Source organism: Engystomops pustulosus, chromosome 2 (assembly GCF_040894005.1).
Source record: "Engystomops pustulosus chromosome 2, aEngPut4.maternal, whole genome shotgun sequence".
NCBI classification, from domain to species: Eukaryota; Metazoa; Chordata; class Amphibia; order Anura; family Leptodactylidae; genus Engystomops; species Engystomops pustulosus.
Window position 1 is genome coordinate 66,125,641 of NC_092412.1, and position 20,410 is coordinate 66,146,050.

General features: G+C 40.0%; 1 protein-coding gene across 1 annotated transcript; it reads right to left on the reverse strand.

Moving 5' to 3' along the window:
• Positions 1-227: 227 nt before the first annotated feature.
• On the reverse strand, positions 228-15,968 carry RDH5 (retinol dehydrogenase 5). Its single transcript, XM_072135102.1, has 5 exons — positions 15,762-15,968; positions 4,924-5,253; positions 4,301-4,559; positions 4,009-4,172; positions 228-3,113 (listed from the first exon to the last, which is right to left on the reverse strand). The coding sequence occupies exons 2-5, from the start codon at positions 5,234-5,236 to the stop codon at positions 2,890-2,892; spliced, it is 960 nt and encodes a 319-aa protein (XP_071991203.1). The 5' UTR covers positions 5,237-5,253; positions 15,762-15,968; the 3' UTR covers positions 228-2,889.
• Between the last annotated feature and the right edge of the window lie 4,442 nt (positions 15,969-20,410).

The following is a 20,410-nucleotide window of genomic DNA, read 5'->3' on the forward strand; positions in this document are numbered from 1 at the left end:
TGTAGTTGAGTACACTGCTACATATTGGGGCTTGTTCTTTTCAATACACTTAAGAAACAGTTTACTGTGGACATAAGAAGATAGCGGTGGACCCCTGACAACAGTATCACTAGCACTGAGTATATGCCTAATAGCGGCAAAGGAAGAATACAGTGAAGAACACTTGCAGGATGATGATAGAAATTCTTGGCCTTTAACCAATAAAAGGTAAATCATAATAATAGCAATAATCTGTAACTGAAATATGTTTATTGTTAGAATAAGGCATATAGTCACACAAAATAATTAACAAGATAAATCAAAAATATCACCACAATTACAGTACAATACGTTGGAAGTCTGTGAAATGTCACCTTGTGTAAGATAAGATCCCACATCCACCACCGGTTACCCAGGAGCAGATCTACCTAGTCATGCAGCATTGGGGAAGGGGTGTTTGTGGGATATTCAGAAGTCCAGGAGAGGTGGGTGTTATTTGCACCTAGCTGTCCCAGATAGGGCTATGGCTTATAAAACGAAAAGAATGTCAAAAGCAAATCAGTTATTAAATTTCACATGTCATATGTAGATAAGATAAAGGAAGAAAAGGTCAGCAGCATGATATACACTACTCACAAAAAGTTAAGGATATTTGGCTTGAATGATTCTAAAATGAACCTGACCTTTAGAGGTAAAGTTAAAGGAAACCTACCACCACGGATCTATCTAGGTTGATCCGGGGGTAGGTGCCTCTATTGTAGCTGAGGCTACACGGCGCGGTTACTTCATTTCCCAGTAGCCTCTTTGAACCTCCAACCGGCATATCTTCAGCACGCAGCTACGAGGAGCTGTTTGCCCTTGTCCGCGAAGCCGGCGTTCTGCGCATACACAGAACGCAGGAACAGGGCAGCACGGTCACTGCTTTGGAGCTGGAGATGCTGCTCATGCACAGAAATCACGCTTTGAGGACGAGGCTGCGCAGCTCCTCGTAGCTGAGGGCTGAATATATGCCGGTAGGAGGATCAAAGAGGCTACTGGGGAGTGGAGTAACCGCGCTGTGTAACCTCAGCTCCGGCTACTCCACGCCCCAGTAGCCTCTTTAGAAAATTAGCATATTAGCGCAATAAAATTTAGAAAAAGATACAGGGGATGTGACGATTAGCCCTTAAAAGGGCTATCCTCATGTACAATAGAGGAGTTTAAAAGCAAACTTCACAACACTTGTTAGATCCACAAATCACGCAATAGCTTCCCTGGTTCAATAAGAATTTGTATTTAAACAGTCCTCCTCGTCATGCTGTTCATATTTCAACCTTATGAGAACAAGACGACAGCTAACAAATGATCAATAGTACCTTGCCATTGCTTAGAGTGTCACAGGGTGTCATCAGCAGATTGCAACATATATGGATACCTCCTCTTCTGACATGACTTGTAGGAGAGACAGGAGTCCTCATTAGGACTCCCACTACTACTACTACAATAACTACTACTACTACTCTCCCATGCTAATTGACTGGCTACTTTGTGCGTTCAATAATAAAGAAAAAGCTGTCAATCAGTCAGTGTGGGCAGGACAACTAGGCATCCATCCTGTCAGGATTTTTAAGAAATCATCCAAATCATAAATAATCACCAAATATTATATAGAGTTTAGCTTCTCCATCTCATATCATATATCTTCCCTCAGATAAATCACCTAAAGGGGGTATTAGAAATAGAAAGTCTTGTTTCCACTACACTTGTTGGTGGCTTGTGTGTAATATGCCATGTTAGCTCCACTCACTTCAGTGTCACTAAGCTGCAATAGTGAACGGCACCCAAGTAGAGGTGTTATGTTGTTTTGTAAAGCACATATTTTTGGAGTAGAAATATTTTTCTTCATATTGGAATATTTGTAATACTTGAGGTTTACATCTATGCAAGGCCAAGCTCAGAAAAGTTGTATAACAGCTATTTGTCACAGTGTCTTCAATGGAAAAGTGTCAGGTTACTGCTACATATACACTAAGGGGGGATTTATCAGTGCTTCTGGCATAAAAGCAATGAAATAATCACAATTTCTTACTCTGCGGTGACTGCAGCACTTCCTTGCCATGGGGATGAAGGGGGCGCAGCTGCTTCCGGAGCGGGCTGGTGCAGGGCATCCCTGCCTCGTGACTGCACACTTGCTAAAGCCTGAAAACATTCAGTGGTGTTATGTAAAACCTAATCAGGTCACGCCTGGCATAGTTTCATCTGGTGGCGCAGTCTACGCCTCTTGATGTATCTGTTGCAATGGGCAGGTAGTGGGTTGTATCATACGGCGGCACATGCAGGGCAAAATTTGGGCTTAAATTTAATAAAAAAGAATAAAAATACACATTTTCATTTAACATAACAAATAATATCATGTATTGTATTGTAGATGATTTTGCATTAATGACTATGTTGTTTTTTGGCACATAACATTGATAAGATGTAATCCAGTCAAGGTGTGGCACAAGGAAAATTATCTAAAATGTCTAAAAAGAAGCATCAATTTTATCATACAGAGTGAGCCACTATGGTAAATGTGACACAGTCGCGGTTTGTATTTTCTAGTATTGTCTAAATTTAGGACACTATTCCTGTGACCTGTCCAGCATGTCATATGAGTCAGTATCAGCAGCTGACTTGTCATCTAGAACTGATCCTGTCTCACCAAAGCTCACATGGGTTCTGCTAGGATATCATCAGACTACTACAAATCATGTGATAAGCATTATTTCACAGTCTAATAGTTTAAAATGTATACAGATGTAGGGAAAATGTGTCACTCTGACATAAATAAAAGCAATTTCACTCTGATTAAGTGTAGAGCCTCTTAGTGGTCATACATTTCCAATACAAAAGAAGCTTTGTCCCAGTCTGGAAATGATTTGTGTGATTTTAGCGCACTCTCTGTTCTGGCTTAGGCAGGACCAAGGCAAGGACAGCATCCACAATGAAGGCTGGCATATAAGAAGCAGGTAACCAAACAAACTTGGCATCCCATCCTGGACTGTATCTTGTCCGGGGGTAGGCAGCTTGTAGGGCATGCTCAATGCATTTTGGCACTTTGGAGATATCGACATCGCAGATGAAATTCATGATCAGTCTTTGCACTTTCATATCTGGTTATAAGAAAAGTCAACAATATTGGAAAATATTAGAACTATATATCAATAAACCAATTATTTGGAAATGTAAAAATAAATTAAATACAATGTTGCATATGTATTAACAAGTCATCAAAAAGGAAAGGATTTTGAGAGTCAAAATAGGAGTTTAGGACTTTTTTCTGCTTATTTGCACAAAACATTTAGCATTTTCTTTTGCCACTTATTCCACTTTTAGTGAACATTATAACTATTTATTAGTGAAGGGAGGGGGTGTAGAGAGTGGGGTACTGTCTTACAGATGCACAAAGGTTGCTGAAAGTTATAACAACACAAGCGCTAGCTGAAAAACAATCTTCCCCTTAAACCATGAACACATGAAGTAATTGATGCATTGTATTCTCAAGACGAAGTGCAGTTCATTGTCCACTGCAGATATTTACACATCATGTACATTGGAAAATCTTATCTACAATGCTGGAGATGTAAATCCCTGCAGATTTGGCCACCCTTTTTTTACATTATGTGTAGGCAAACCAGCAGTACACAAATATGGTTCTAAAATCACAGCCCAGTTCATTTACTTTTTTCCCATTTACAATGCAATCTCACAGTGGGTATGTCCTATGTAGTGATACCATAAAAATGACACTGTCCCCTATTCATACTAAACTTTACATCTATACAAATTGTGTTTACAGTCCAAGAGAAAGCTAAAAAAGCAGATCTGGTTTAGAGCAATTTCATGGGTGTATATTATGTAACTACAATCTGTACAATCTCTGTTGCTAAATTACAATTGGCAATGCCTGCAGGAAAAAACAACAGAAGTGACACAGTGGAAAGAAATGTATAGTTAGAGACTGTAATCATTCTACATAACTTACAACCTCATTCTAGGAAAACTCACATTTCTGATAATATACGTCCCCATAACTCTTCCTGGTCTCGGGTGGCATCTGGTCCCATAGCTGCTTCAGGGAATGTTCGATAGAATCCAGATCAGTGACTGCAGTCTTAAAGAAACCAGGTTCTATAATACAAACCTTAACACCAAAATGCTGCAGGTCTCTCCTATAAGATAAGTACAAAATTAAATTACATTTACGATATAACCACATGGGGTACCAGAGTTGCCCATACACACCCATGCCTGTGCACCTGCCTCTACAGACCACTCTCCTACCCATAATGCTTCTTACCTGAGACTGTCAGAGAAAGCCTCCACAGCATACTTAGACACACAGTAACCCCCTCCATTGGCTGATATTCGCCCAAGTACACTGGCCATGTTAACAATCCGTCCTCGTGCCTGTTTTACTAGAGGTAGAAATCCCAGTGACACTCCAATAGTGCCAAACGCATTCACTTCCATAACCTTCCTGTAGTCTCCGAGTGTCATCCACTCAGTTGGACCAATTGGGTTGGCAACCCCAGCATTATTAACGAGACCGTAGAGACCTATAGTAAAAGAAAAAAGATGTCAAGTAACCATCTGAGAAATGTAAAAAATGTCTTTGGCAGCTTAGAGAACAGGCAGAAAGTTGCAAGGAAATGCATTACTGTAGTATTTATTACATTCTGCAACACTTTACAATAATGTTTTATAATATACATTTTTATTAAAGTTTTTATTTAAAAATTCTTGTACTCTTCATATGATATTGTTGCCTGCACATTACACAACATTTCTGATTTGCCATTTTTTAGAAATAAAGTGGATGTAAATTTAAAAAGATAAAAATATATATATATACATTAACATTGAGACAAAAAGAGAATATCCAACACCGTATCTTATTATTGATCACTTTTTTTTTTTTACCTCTGTCCCCAACCTCTGCCTTGACCCATTCCACCGCCTTCTTGATGCTTTCTTGGTTGGTGACATCCAGTAAAGTGGTTTTTAGTCCCGTAGGACATGCTTTTTGCAGGTCATTTGCACCTTTTTCCGTGAGACATCCGGCCAGGACTTGAAAACCTTTTTTGTTCAATCTTTTGGCTAATAGATTCCCAAAGCCGGTGTCACATCCTGTGATAAAGACATGCTTGTCGGACAGTCGTGAAATAGTCTGTCTGTCTCTCAGAAACCATCCGATAGTCCATACAATGGCAAACAGGATCACGTAGCACCACATCGAGACCTTTTAGAGGCCTGTTATAAAGGAAATCACAGAAATATCTAATTTGTATATGGATGGAATAATCTGGAAAGTTTTAAGCAGCTTATATTTGCAAATAACGTCATAGTGAAAGACATTCATCTTCTGGCATAGCTGCAACATTTTATATGAATTATAGGTAATCCTGGCTATATAACCATGAATAGAAAGGAATGGGTAAGCACCTATGCAATGTTGTAATATGCACATACAAAATGAACCCACTGATAAATATTATTTTAATGCTGTGGTCTGTTATAGGAACATCCCATGCCATGCAGCTCCAGCACTATATAACATGGTGTAGCAGTTATCCCGGATTGGTTTTATAGCCTGTGGTTGGTTATTGGTTTTATAGCCATGGCTGGTGGGTATCACATCTGTGTAGGAAAAAAAGAGAAATGGTATATTCCTCCTGCCTGCTTCTACCCTAATCTGTCATTTAATAATCCTAGAACCTAACCTAAATTGTTAAAAACGTTATTTTAGTAATATGTAAATTATCTGCAGAGGCTACTGGGGCGTGTACTAGCCTTAGCTCCCAGTGCTCGCCCAGGCTAGTACACGCCCCAGTAGCCTCTGCAGTAAATTTACATATTACTAAAATAAAGTCTTTAACAGTTTAGGTTCCAGGATTATTAAATTACAGATTAGGGCAGAGGCAGGCAGGAGGCATCTACCATCACATCTACTTTTGATAGTAGATTCATCACGGTAGTTTCCTTTAATGAATTATATCCTCTCATCAGGTTTCATAGATGTTGGTGACAAGTAATGCACACGTCAGCAAAAGGATGCTAGCTCAAGCCTGCCTTATCCTATACCACTCTAGTTACCATATCTGAAAACAATGTAACAGATAAGCCTGTTGCTTTCTTGGAAGAATAGATCTACTGTGCTCCAGTTCCCATCTTTGTCTGCTCGAATCCTTACATCATATTTAAATGGAGATTGACTCTATAACTTTCCAGGCAGATTCTATAGGGTTGAAAGACAATATTCATTTAAATTGGAAAACTTCCTCCATAATACCTCCTTTTACTTGTCATAGGTTAAAGTCCTTGGTAAACCCCTTTAAGACAAGACAAGTGAAATGATACAAAATGTTTGTTTTTTTAAATAGTCTTTATAATATATTTGTATATGTAAGATAAAAAAAACTGATCAATTTGTTCAGCATTTAATCATTCTTTGCTCTTTTTGTAGCTTTGTTGTAAAAAAAAACTCAAATCCTGTGTGACTTATCTATTATGTTTATTGTATGCAGCACAATGGGTAACCTTTCTCCTGGTTTTCATAAGGTATATAATGTTTCTATAATTAAATCTCCAGCAGTAATGTTACTATTTCTGTTCAGAAAGTAATGGAACAAAAGCCAGTGCCCATACATGCATAAATACATTTCTCCAAATGAAAGAGCAATTTCCATCTTTACAGGGTTTATTGATCTTGTACAGGATGCTACAACAAATAACAATGTACTAACAAACCGCATATTAGGAGGAGGCTGGTGTGTGTGACTCTGTGCCAGGAAGAGAGGAGAAAAAGGTTACCAACAAGAAAAATAGAGCCAGTCCTGTGAAGAATAGCCTTATATGCATTATTGGACTATATTTACAATACAGGAGGTCCCCAACTTAAGGACACCCAACTTACAGACAACCCCTAGTTACAGACGGACCTCTCTGCCCACTCTGACCTCTGGTGAAGCTCTTTGGTGGCTTTACTATAGTCCCAGGCTGCAATGATCAGCTGTAAGGTTCCTGTAATGAAGCTTTATTTATAATTATTGATTATTGAGTTATAACTATAAAGTATTCTTTTTTCGACTTATATACAAATTCAACTGGAGAACAAACCTATAAATGAACCTATCTTTTATGTAACTCAGGCACTGCATGTATCTAAAATGCTTATATCCTTGGAGAGTCAAAGAATAAGGTTAGGCTGCATTCACACGACCATATCGGGCATGTATGTATGACCACAAGCTTGTGGCCGTGCATACATCCCACATAGACAGCAATGGGCACACGGAGCAGTACAGTGCCACACACAGTGAAACACAACCAGCCAAGCCCGGTCTGTTTCCTTATTCATTAACAAATATAAGAAAATTAGCACGGTGATATTGAGCAAGTGTCCATAGTTTATCATACCATTTTGATGGTAGATTTCTTTAAGATGCCCCTCTGTTACTGGATGCCCTAAGCACAAGCCCTCAAGTGCCTAATGCCAAATACAGCCATGTAAGTGAGGGAGTGTAAGTTTCAACAGCTTCTGTCAGTAGGTGACACTGCTTGAAATATTGTGCAAAATGAATTGTACAAGTACATGATCCTCAAGAATTTAATTTGGTATTTTGTAGAACATCTAGAATATTTATCACCATTTTCCTTTATAAAAGTGTAGTTGCAAATGTGCTCCATTACATATATATTTTTCAGGCATGCTTACTACTAAATTGTAGTTCTGTGCTGTACATAACCATTAGAAGTCTTCTATAGACTTGCTGAAAGTAAGTGCAGTACTTTTGCAAACACTGCAATCGCATCATAAGCCGGTGACATATTGTACATCCTTCACATGGCCCGTGGGCAGCTCATTTGAAACCATAAATGGGCTGGCAACTGCCTTACATAAGTTGCCCATGTGCCTTTGTCAGGATCAGTGGTAATGGATCCTCTGGACCACCATGGACAATGACGTAAGCCGACACCTGAGTCAAAGTGGTACCCAGTTTTCACCACAGCCCGTCGCAAAGCAGGTTGGACTGGTGTGGTACTACCAGGTAGTTCCACAGGTGCAACTTTGTCCGCGGTGGTAGCCAAGATGAAGTGAAGAAACGCAAGGCAAAGTCGTGGTCGGGGACAGACAAGAGGTCGAGACAGGCAGCACAGGATCAGAGGTCAAATCGAGGTAACACTGGGAAATCAGGATAATCGCAGAAGGCAAGGAATACAGCTTTCTCTCAGGTATAGAGCATAAAGATCTGGCAGTGTGTACAGGGATAGGCAGGTTTATATAGAATTCTGGGAAATGGCCAGCGCCAATTAACAATGCACTGGCCCTTTAAATTTTAATGAAGCCGGAGTGCGCACTCTAGGAGACAGGGACACACGTGCATAGCCAGAGGAATGGGAACAGGAGCAGGGACAGGTAAGAAGCGTGGGCACCGCTCCAGCGAACACGGAGGAACACAGGTGAGCCCGCGACCCCAGATATCGGTCACTGGAGAACCATTACTGCCTTTTAGATAATACCTGAATTCTTATCAAGTGATGAAACAGTCCTGCTACCTACTTTTGTTCTGTGTACAGACCCACATGCTTCTTTCTCTCTCAGCTCATCCTCCTCCTCCCACCTCTCTGTACCAGTGGGAGGACACCTCTTTTAACCACCTTGTAAGGCAGCTCCCTTGACATCAAGCATGACCTACAAGAAGCCTAATGAAATGATGTAGGGACAAAGTCAAACCAGTATATCTATTCCAGAAGGAACAGACTCCCAACTGTAGACAGCTCTGTTTCGACTTGATTGGGTCTCCTCAGTACAGTGTAGGGGGCAGGTTTCGCTGGGTGAGAGGCTTGTGACTAGGGTCGGGAAGTAACAGTTCTCCTTACGGACAGTGCCAATTTTTTTGGGAGGACTTTGAGAAGAGATAGAAAGAGAGGGCACATGGACTCCCTGAAAGCAGAGGCAGAGATGGCAGCTGAGTTTATATGCAGAGGGCATTATGCTGAGAACAGGGGAAGGCTGCAGCTTTCAAAGGAAAAAAAAGACACAGGTACAAATACATCCAGTGACATGTCTAATAGAAGACATTTACTGAAAAGTGGCCAACCCCTTTAAGCACAGCCACTGTACAATGTACAGCAGTATGGTTGGTAGGAAGAGCTTACCACCCCCAGCCCCAGGTGAACGCTGATGTCTCTTCAACCAACCAAAACCACTCCAAAAAAAAATCATATTTATAAGTTCATGGACTGGAGGTTCTCTTTAAACCTTATTGACTGAGAACTACAGAATCTCTTTGATATCTAGAACATTGTTTGCTTTTTATGACAATATATGCAGATTTCTATATAAATAACATGAGTTATATGAGATACTAAACAACACTGCTCCCGATCAGCGCACAAGAAACATAAAATGCGAGAAGAGTGTGAATATCATGAATTAAAATGATCAGCTCCAGACAATCACAGCATAAAATGAAATTTACATCTCATAAAGCCAACTTTTTATTAAACCTTGACACACTACAGATCTCGAACAGGAACAGCTGTCACTTCCCTGACACGTTATATATTTTATATCAGTAATTTAGCAGCAGTGTGTAGATAGGGGAGCCCAGAGCTGCAATAACATATGATTTCAAACATCAGAGCTGATTTTAAAATAGGAGAAAGTACAGTACACTGTGGAATATATATATATATACTAAATTACAGCCCCTGTCTTTCTCAGTTCAACAAACACCCTGGTTATCTCCATCTACTCTATGAAGTATAATGATCTGATCGCTACTTATTAAAGGAAGTGTAACAGATACTACAACTGTTGCATAGGAATGCAAAGAATGGGGCCATACAGGGCCGACTCCAGGTTTGAGTAGGCCCCCGGGCGACACAGCTTTAGTGGGCCTTTGTTTTTTTAGTAAGCAAACGTCCGGTTGCCCATCCGGATGAGTGCAGCATAGGGACAGATAACAAGAGGAGCCGGAACGTGATCATTTGTACCAGTGTCTTAAAGCGACACTAGTACAATTTTTTTTCGGCGCCAAGTCGGTCCCTCTAACACCCTTAGGCCCCATCACTTTCACTAGGCCTGCTCCCATACTACTTAACCGGTTAAGGACCGGGCCCTTTCCTGTTTTTTCATGTCCATTTTTCACTCCCCACCTTCAAAAATCTATAACTTTTTTATTTTTACACGTAAAGAGCTGTGTGACGGCTTGTTTTCTGCGTAACAAATTGCACTTCATAATGATGGTATTAAATATTCCATGCCATGTACTCGGAAGCGGGAAAAAAATTCCAAATGCAATGAAAATGCATTTGCGCCATTTTCTTGTGGGCTTGGATATTACGTCTTTCACTGAGCGCCCCAAATGACATGTCTACTTTATTCTTTGGGTCGGTACGATTAAGGGGATACCAAATTTGTATAGGTTTTATAATGTTTTCATACATTTACAAAAATTAAAACCTCCTGTACAAAAATAATTTTTTTAATTTTGCCAACTTCTGGCGCTAATAACTTTTTTATACTTTGGTGTACGGAGCAGTGGGTGGTGTCATTTTTTGCGAAATTTGATAATATTTTCAATGATATCATTTTTAGGACTGTACGACCTTTTGATCACTTTTTATAGATTTTTTTAGATTTTTCAAAATGGCAAAAAAGTGCCATTTTCGACTTTGGGCGCTATTTTCCGTTACGGGGTTAAACGCATTGAAAAACCGTTATCATATTTTGATAGATCGGGCATTTTCGGACGCGTTGATACCTGATGTGTTTATGATTTTTACTGTTTATTTATATTTATGTCAGTTCTAGGGAAAGGGGGGTGATTTGAAATTTTAGGTTTTTTTATTATAATTTTTTTTTTTTAAACTTTTTTTTATTTTTATTTATACTATTTTTCAGACTCCCTAGGGTACTTTAACCCTAGGTTGTCTGATTGATCCTATCATATACTGCCATACTACAGTATGGCAGTATATGGGGATTTTCTTCCTCATTCATTACAATGTGCTATCAGCACATTGTAATGAAGGGGTTAAAACGAAATAGCCTCGGGTCTTCGGAAGACCCGAGGCTACCATGGAGACGGATCGCCGCCCCCCGATGACGTCACGGGGAGCGGCGATCCCAGGTAAGATGGCGGCGCCCATGCGCCGCTATCTGTTTGAGGCTGCCGGCAGCTTTGCCGGCAGCCCACGCTGCAAAAACACCCGCGATCGGTGCTAGCACCGATTGCGGATGTTACCGGTAAGCCTTTGCTGCAATATGCAGCAAAGACTTACCGGCTATGGAGAGGGCTCAGCCCGTGAGCCCTCTCCATGCAGCGCGACGCGATCGCGAACCGGTTAATAACTTTGTTTCTCTGAAAATAATACAGGGTTTTATTTTTTACATGGAAAAGTGGATTAGAGCTTATTTTAGGGGATGTCATTGTCTTCTGGAACATTATCATGACACTCCAAACCCTGAGTTCCATTGTGAATTTTTTGTGACTCTTTTGCCTTTAGGATGATTGGCGCACGCGATTGGATTGTGGAGCATCGGCACCGGCATGCACGCGACGGAAATCGGGGGGCGTGGCCGAACGAAAACCCGACGGATTCGGAAAAACCGCCGCATTTAAAAAAAAACTATTAAGTGAGATGAAAATTGGTTTTATGAAGTCAAGGAAGCAGAGAGTTTAGCACTGAAGTCAATTGTTCCCAATCTTCAAATATCCGTTTCACTGTAATTTATGGTCCTGTGTCAAGGGACATCATTGTCCATGATGTCAATCACGTGGGACGAGGTGTTCAGAGGCAGGGACAGCTTGACTTTAATGTTAAACTCTCCTCCTCCTTGACTTGAAATTACATCTTAAAACTTAAAAGTTGATTTTCTGAATGATCCCACCACCCTGGGCCATGAAAGAAACATAATCAAGAAGTTGTTCAACTGCTTGACAACATACTGGTAGTGGTTTATTTGGCCAGTTTCTGATGACAGGTTCCCTTTAAGTTGCTAAATCTGTAATTAAGTAGCATCAATTAAGTAGCATCCATCTGTGCCTGTGATACTCCTCTCTCACTCCTGATCGCTGCTCCCTCTAGATTCTCCAAACCTGTAATATGCTCATTCAGTCAGCATTGGTTTGTCTTGCTCTAGATAACTAATTCAGCAGGGATTTCACATTGAATGTCAATTTAGGGGGACAGAAGAGTTGGAAATTAGCCATTTCTTTCTTCCAATTAGCATTTTGTGTGACAGGACATATTACAAAGTTTCTTATAATTACTGAATTAAGCAAAGACATTGTGGCTCATATACTAAGGGCCCCACGGACCGCACTTTCGGCGGACATCCCCACGATTTCCATTTTGCGCCGCTGGGACAGGGATTTAAAAGGGGTTTTTGGTGCACGCAATCGGATTTTGGCACAATCGTGCTGGCTTCCATGCAACACAAATCAGAGGGTGGGCCATCAGACGATCCAACGGATTCGGACAAAACGCGGGATTTAACTTCAAAATTATGTCGCAAACCAATCACTTACATGCATCGGGAAGAAGGTGAACTCCGGCGTACCTGATCGGGAAAGCGACAAATGCAGGATATTGGGAGCATGACCTTCATGAATCGCGGCAGAGTTCATCCTCGTTGGACAGTCCGGATCGGGGATCGCGCAGAGACTGGGTAAGTAAATGTGCCCTACTGCCTTTTTACATTAAGAGCCCTTTTAAATAAGATAAGAAACATATGCTATATCACAGTTGATACATGATAGTGTGCATAGTTTGCATAGCAGACATACATGTCACCATATGGACTCACTTTTATATTTTACAGAGTATTTCCAGAACTTGCCAGTACTTGTTGGTACTCAATAAGTCAACACAATATGAACATAAACTTGGAAGACAAAAAGATATTACACCAACACTGATCTCAATTAATATGATGCTATTGATACCAACATTCACATGAACCACTATATTTGGTGATATTTAGAAATCTGGACATTTTTGTTACTTGCTGCTCCTAATAATGTATATTTTTGACAGTGAAGATTAGGGCTCATTCACATATGACCATGTTTAGTCTGGTAGACATGTTCCTTGTGTCAGACTTATTTCTCAGACTGAAAATAGATTTCTGATTTGAACTTACAGTTCATAGGGGTTGGTGACTTTTCGATAAATCTCTTCCATAAGACATATCTCATTATGTATATTTAGCTAAAAGAAAGCAAGTAAATCTGTGTGGTCAGTGCATTGTATTACCAATCACTCCTCCAAGGATAGTACAGGGACAGATATATAGTATATGAAAAGTCAGGTTAACTCCCTTTCATAAAATATAATCAAAATGGACGCACAAATGTATATGTAATCAGGAGCATAACTATAATCATTGGGGCCCCCTAGCAAAACTTGGAATGGTGCCCCCAACACAACATGTCTTTCAAGACTCTTGTCTTTCAAAATGTTATCTGAAAAGCACCATTACCTCTTTCCTCCAACGCCTCCTTCCCCTCCGAATCTTGTGTACTTGTGGTGGCACTTACAAAAAAGATGCACTGCAAAGATAGCGCCGCTGCATTGGCTCCAGGTTTTGGGCCCCTCACCCTGCCCTGCGGCAACCAGTTGGCCTATCACCCCCCGCTAAGCGGATCTTCAGCTGCAGGGGCTCCATGTTGCACAACTGGTTGCAACAGAGTGCTGAAATCAGATCCTGGCAGACAAGAGCTCCAGTAGCAACTTCATCGGAGCACCTGAAATGTAAGTGATCACAACCAGAGCCTCAGGAGGATGTTGCACCGAGGCTGCAATGGCAGCAACAACCAGGCAGCTTAGGCGCTGGGACTTGGCAAAAGTGGAGCTACGGTCAGTGTCTCTTCTGCCAAACCAATACCAGAAACAGTGCACCACTAGTTCATCACAACACTCTTTGCACCGCATCGGCACCCCTCGTGTAGTATCCCCTACACATGCCTGTCAACTCCGTGCCTATTTGTTATTGAGACTGGCATATTTTCTTACTGTAATTGCTTCCCCATATGTAATGTGTTCATGTAACCTGCAATGTCCTGTAACTATGTTTGTATGCAACCAAGGAACTAGCAACATGTAAGAACGCGCCTCAAAGTATTTATGTATTTGTATCGTTATAACTGTCTCTAACTGTGTAACAATCGCCGGAATAGTTTCCACCCCAGGGGATCAATAAAGTTGTATTATATTGTATTGTAAGTAAATGCTTAAAAAGGCTTAGACAAGGTACACTGAGATGTCACAATAATAATGATAATAATAATAATAATGTAATAATAAACACAGGTCACTGTACATGGATAATGTACACAATGATATCACCTTGGTGGGGCTGCCTCACCATATCCCTACATTCTGTTCTGGAAAGCCAGCCTTTACTTGACTGTAACGTCGTAAACCATTTTGATCTGTATAATATATATTTTGTGTTTATATAGTACGGTGAAGGCTATGCTGTGTGAAATATTCACTGAAATAAAATCATAAAAATTAATTCCGGTGTGTTCTCTATATGGATTAAGGCGGACTGAGAATCCTACACTGAGCACCACCATCCAACAGTGTGCGGTCACTATTGTTCAATGTGTCAGATACTGAAAACCAAATCTGCCGATGGTTGGCACGCCAACTTCCACTGTCATCACTAGCTGCTGCCTATGAGTTGAAATGAGACCCTTGGTTGATGGGGCAGATAGCAGGTGATATTGCTGGTTGTTACGCCCATGCATGTCATGGTCCATTAGTGCCCAGGTTAGTCATCTGGCACTACAATCCTTGGAAATTGATAGTTTTTTTTTTATTTGGACAGACATTTATGTCTTTGTCTGGAATAATTATTCTAGGAATCTGTGTAATACAGAATGCATTCTCTTAAATACTTGCACCATTTAAAGTTTTACCAAAATCACCCCATAATAGGACTCAACTTACATCATATCCTCAAAAACAAGTGCTAACTTCCCATTTCGAGAAGTTTACATGATCCATTTAGTCGTATTTGTGGCAACTCAAAATCCCTTGATTTGCATATCTCAGTTGTAATGTCCTATTCATCATTGATGTATTAAGTTGCAATAGGCGCCGTCATTGCTGCATGAATCTCAATCTATTATATAAATTAGACGCTTTTTGCTTCTCTAATCCTTTTTCAAAAGCTTGGAGTGAATTGGAATGTTTACCCAGAGAAGCAGCCAAACAGCCTGACAAGTAGATGGATTGTTGTTCCTATTCAAAGATGATTATATCCCCATAAAAGAGCAATACAAATAATTATAACAAGAAAATGACAAATGGCTAAAGCTATGAACACCTCTGCAGCGCCTTGTAACTACGTCATGTGTGATTTATGTTCACCTAGAGCTTTCTGCTATGGATTTTGGTACATTTTCTGTGCCAAAATCCACATTAAAATAACCACATGCTATCCCCGGACCCATGCACAATTTTTTTTCATGAATATTTTAACTGTGTGAATATACTCTTAGTTGTATTTAGCACTTGATACTAGATGAGATGTAGTTCGTCAAATGTTTGTATAACTTCCTATATCTACTGTATTCATGTGTGAGGCATAACAAGTGCCCTGAGATGATAAGTGCACAACACAGAGTGTCGTCACATATTATTCATGGAGTTACATATTAACAGAGAACGTATTGTGACAGCAGTGCCTGTTAGTGACATGAAACACCCACAGCAGACACAGTCATTGCAACCCCTACCTTGTTAATCTCTTCTGCTTTTCCTGTATGATGCACAATATTTGGGTGGAGCAGGATCTTTGGGTCTCAGGAAACAGCTGTCAGCGGCTTTGGTGATTACTTGTAGTGACTCTCTCTTTACCTCTGTGCAGGGTTGTGCTGCGCTCCCTCCTGCCTGGATAAAAGTGAAGACAGCCGCTTGTTTGTAGGCAAAGTCCGTCAGCTTTAAAGGAGAGATTTTCCTAGATCTACTTACAGAGGGGGATGAGGAGGAGATTGTGCTGTTAACACTTACCAATGCTTTTGCTGGAGAAAAAATGCAAAAAATGTGTCATTTTGTAAATAGTGGCTGGAGTAAAGGTTAAGATCTCTTACCACTATATTTAGGATTTTGTCAGACATTGAAGAGTAAAGACGTGTTTAGATTAAATATTCTTTTCAATAGGTTGGATACAATTATTCTTTGCAACCGTTACCACCAAGCTAAAGAATAAAGGTAAACCTAGCCTGGCCCAATAAGAAGATTACAGTCAAGGCTGCAAGCGCATCTGATTTCCAGAACCATCATTAGAATTTAGTCATTGACCAATTGTATCCAAATAGAGAAAAGATAGTGGCACTCAGAAAAAGAGATAAAATCCAAAATCTTTATTGTTACAGTGCGGTAGTGCTGGGAAACGCCAGACACGGAAGTCCGTTTCGTGCAAGTGTGTGCTTTCTCAAGCCATACCAACCAATTGTCCCCATGTATCACCAAAACATCTAGATGATCTGACTCCGCATCCAAACTCATCCTGTAATGTACATAAACATACAACCTACCATTTTGCTCTAATATTAGACAGAAGGCATCCATTCACATTAGACTAAAATTATTTCAGTGTGCCAATTATGGCTCGTTCAGCTAACTCTCTAATCCGTACGATCTCCCATGGCTGATATTAAGCAATTTCATTGTCCAATTTGGAATTTAATTGTCCAATTCTTTTGTTCTCAGAAGATAAGCCACTCGCCTCTCACTACAGATAGGTGTTGTGCATCAAGAATGAAGATGCAGTCCGAAATCCAGAGGGTTAATGACCCCTTCATTAACTATACATAATGGGGCACATTTACTTACCCGTCCGGAGGAATTCACAGAAAGTGCATTGTGCGTGCATAATGCACTGTGCCGCGATTCACTAAGATCATGCGCCCAATATTGTGCATGTGATGCTTCCCTGCTCAGGTGCAACAGAGTTCACCTTTTTCTTCCTGGTGCATGTATTGCATTGTCTTGCAACACAATTTGAATGTCAAATCCTGCGCTAAGTCCGAATCAGTCAGATCACAGAATAGCATGCCACCTAATTTGTGTGACACAATCCCAGCGTAGGCACCTGTTATATACCTGTCACAGCCATGCAAATCCCGAAAATGGCGAACAGTCCGACAAAAGTGTAGTGCGCGACCCTTAGTAAATAAGCCCCAATATGTATTATCATTCCAATGTCCAACCCATGTTTTGCACAGAAGTCCTTTATCATGGCTCGGGCTCTTGAGAGTTGTGTTTGCAGGAATTATTAGAAGACACCAAGGAGTTGAAGGTCAGGGCTTCAGGTTATGTGTTTAGTGGATTCATATGATCCGGTTAGATCACATCACAATGCAATGTCTCTCACATGACACCATAGGTACATGATATTCCATGCTAACAATGTTGTATTTTCTTTATCTTTTTTGCTCTATTTTACTTCTGTTGACTTTTGTGTTAAAATGTAATAAAATTGCAGTTGACATTATATGGCAATGATTTTATGTTACACGGCACAGATTTTGAGAAGGTTTTTATACATTTTGTTATTTTTATTTTTGTAAAGTATGTAACTTAGTGGTAGTAGTAGAAATGTCATGCAGTTCAAAGAAGAGTCATGTATAATGTATAGTAATAGCACTTCACAGCGTTGAATATCCAGCGTGATAATCTCCACCGAAGAGACTTTTACCTTGCTATAAATTGACCAGGGCTCGGCAGGATCAATATACAATTTATTCAGATTGGCATATCCATGGAAACGAAGTCTGCTGGACTAAGCATGTATCTAGCACTATGATAGCTTCATTGTGGAAAGCATTTATATTCAGCAATCTTAGGTGCAGCCACTTGGCTTTCAACGGAGAGGGGAGAGAAAAGCGTTCACCCGTCCTCTCTCTGGGCTCTTATGGGCTGCGGCCCAGACAATAATAGGTTTGTGTGAAAGAAGCCTAACATTATATATACAGGGTATGGTTGAAAAATGTTCTACAAATAAAGATGCTGTCAGACAATAGCATTTTAAATCGGTTTTGAAATGGATTTAAAACGCACTGGGATGGGACACGACTGATCGCATATGCGTTTCTATGCAAACACATGTGATCTGTTTTAGTCAATGCAAGGCAACAGGGGCCGGTTACATAGAAACGCATATGCGATCGGTACTTGCCCGCCCCCGTGCATTCTTTTTCCATATCAAAATGCTATCATCTGACAGTAGCCTCAAGGTGTGGGATGGGATGAAGAAAGGTTGTAAGGGAACACAATTCTATATTATAACATAACCATCAATGCTGTAAGAAGGTATCTAGGTACTTTTTGAAGCTCTCTGCTGTCCCTGCTTTGACCAGCCCTTGAGGCAAGCTATTCCACTGATTTATAGTTCTTACAGTAAAGAAGCCCTGTCACCTTTGCAGAGTAAACCTTTTTCTCCAGATGTAGACAACGCCCCCTTGTCTTTTGATTTATTTTGGAACAACTACTTTCTATAACTGGTATATTTTAAAACAATAAAATCCATACACTCATGTTGTGGTGATTCTATAAAGAACTAAAATAGTAGACATAACACAAATCTCCTCTTCTCAGCTGTTGTAATGCATTTCAAAACATATGCGTTAATGCCACGTGTGAATGCACCCTGAAAGTGCGTTCACATGATCCGTTGTGTCATGTTTTTTGATGCGTTTTTCAAATAATTATTTTCGAAAGAATGTGAGATAACATTGCGTTTCCATTGCTTTTGCTAAAACGCAATGTTACTTAAGTATTTGTTCAAGGCTGAAGCCTTTGGATTGTGTCATAAACGCATCAAGCAATGCAACATATTTTGTGAACTTGCCCTGGGGGCGCGTTCACACGATGAGCTGCGTCACTTTTTTTGATGCATTTTTGAAGCATTCCAAAGGCTCCAGCCTGGATCACATGCTGAGGTTACATTGCATTTCCACTTCATTTGTTAAAGCGCAATGTAACTTCAGCATGTGATCAATTTTTGGAATGCATCAAAAACGCATAAAAAACAGAATGCATCGTGTAAAAGCCCCCTGAGTGATCAGATCAATGCAAGGGTGTGTCTTCACAGGCTGCACACATTTATGCAAAGCCGACTTACAGAATTAAAAATAAAAAAATGTAGGATTAACAGAAAAAGGTGACAGAAAAACTATGCAACAATGCATTTATAGATTTTTTTCAGGATCCTTCTAATGACTATTGCATATGCACTCTCATTAGAAATGTATGGTAGACATGGAGTTATCTGTTATGAATGAATGCATTTCATTGGGATGTTTTATAAATGCAGTGAATCTTTTCCATTTCTTTAATAGGACCACCTTCTATCCAGGACATATGTTGTGTAACAGATTTTATTCTGCATATTGTATATATAGAGAGTTTATGGCATCTGATAATCCACATGTAGTGGTGTAATAACACATATTCCAGTCACAATGTCTTCATGTGATTGACATTCTTTGAGTGTTCTCCAATGCTCCCACACTCCCACATCAGCTGATTTGGTAAAACTCTCCCCCTGATGCGGATCAGAAAGAGGATTAACTACATAGAACAATGGGAGAATTAATGTTTTTGGTAAGAGACTTCTTACTTGGAGAGATCCCAATCACGTTACAATGAACCAATTCTCTGTCCTATATATTTGATGCTTACCTAATTACATGTATTTCGTTTTCTGTCTTTGTTTTTGGCAGAGAAAACATAACTATAGACACATATTGTACCTCCTGTATTATTATTCCCTTATTTTTAGGAACAAGATGAAGTTAATGAAAGTGCAACTCATTAAAAAGTTACACATTCACACAGAAGTAGTGATCATGAGATCAGACATTGTTCTTGACTTCCTGTTTGTGATCCAGCTACAGCATATTGACTATCTAGCTTGAAGAAATACATGATATACAGCAGCACATTAAATATACAGGGGAATATACTGTATACTAAGTATTTAAACCTTTATAACCTGTGCTTTTATTCTCATAGACTGTCCCTTTTAAATTTCCAGGATACTACTGTGCACTGTAAGGTTACTACTGTGCACTGTAACATGAGATTAATTAAAACACGTTTTTTTCAACATTACAGTTGGAAGTGCTGCCTACTGTTTTTTGATATCTAGATAGATAGATCTAAACAAGTAGAGGAAACACTTTGGAGGGGGGGGGGGGTTCCCCCTGAGCTGAATTCTTGATATATCCGGTAGTCAACCGCTTGGGACATGGCAATTCTTCTCTATGCTACCAAGACCATGAGAATGGTATGGGAACTGAGGTATTTGGAAGAGAATGTGGAAAATATAACATGTGAGTGCACCAATAAGTTGTACCAATAGTTGCAAATCTCAGTAGTT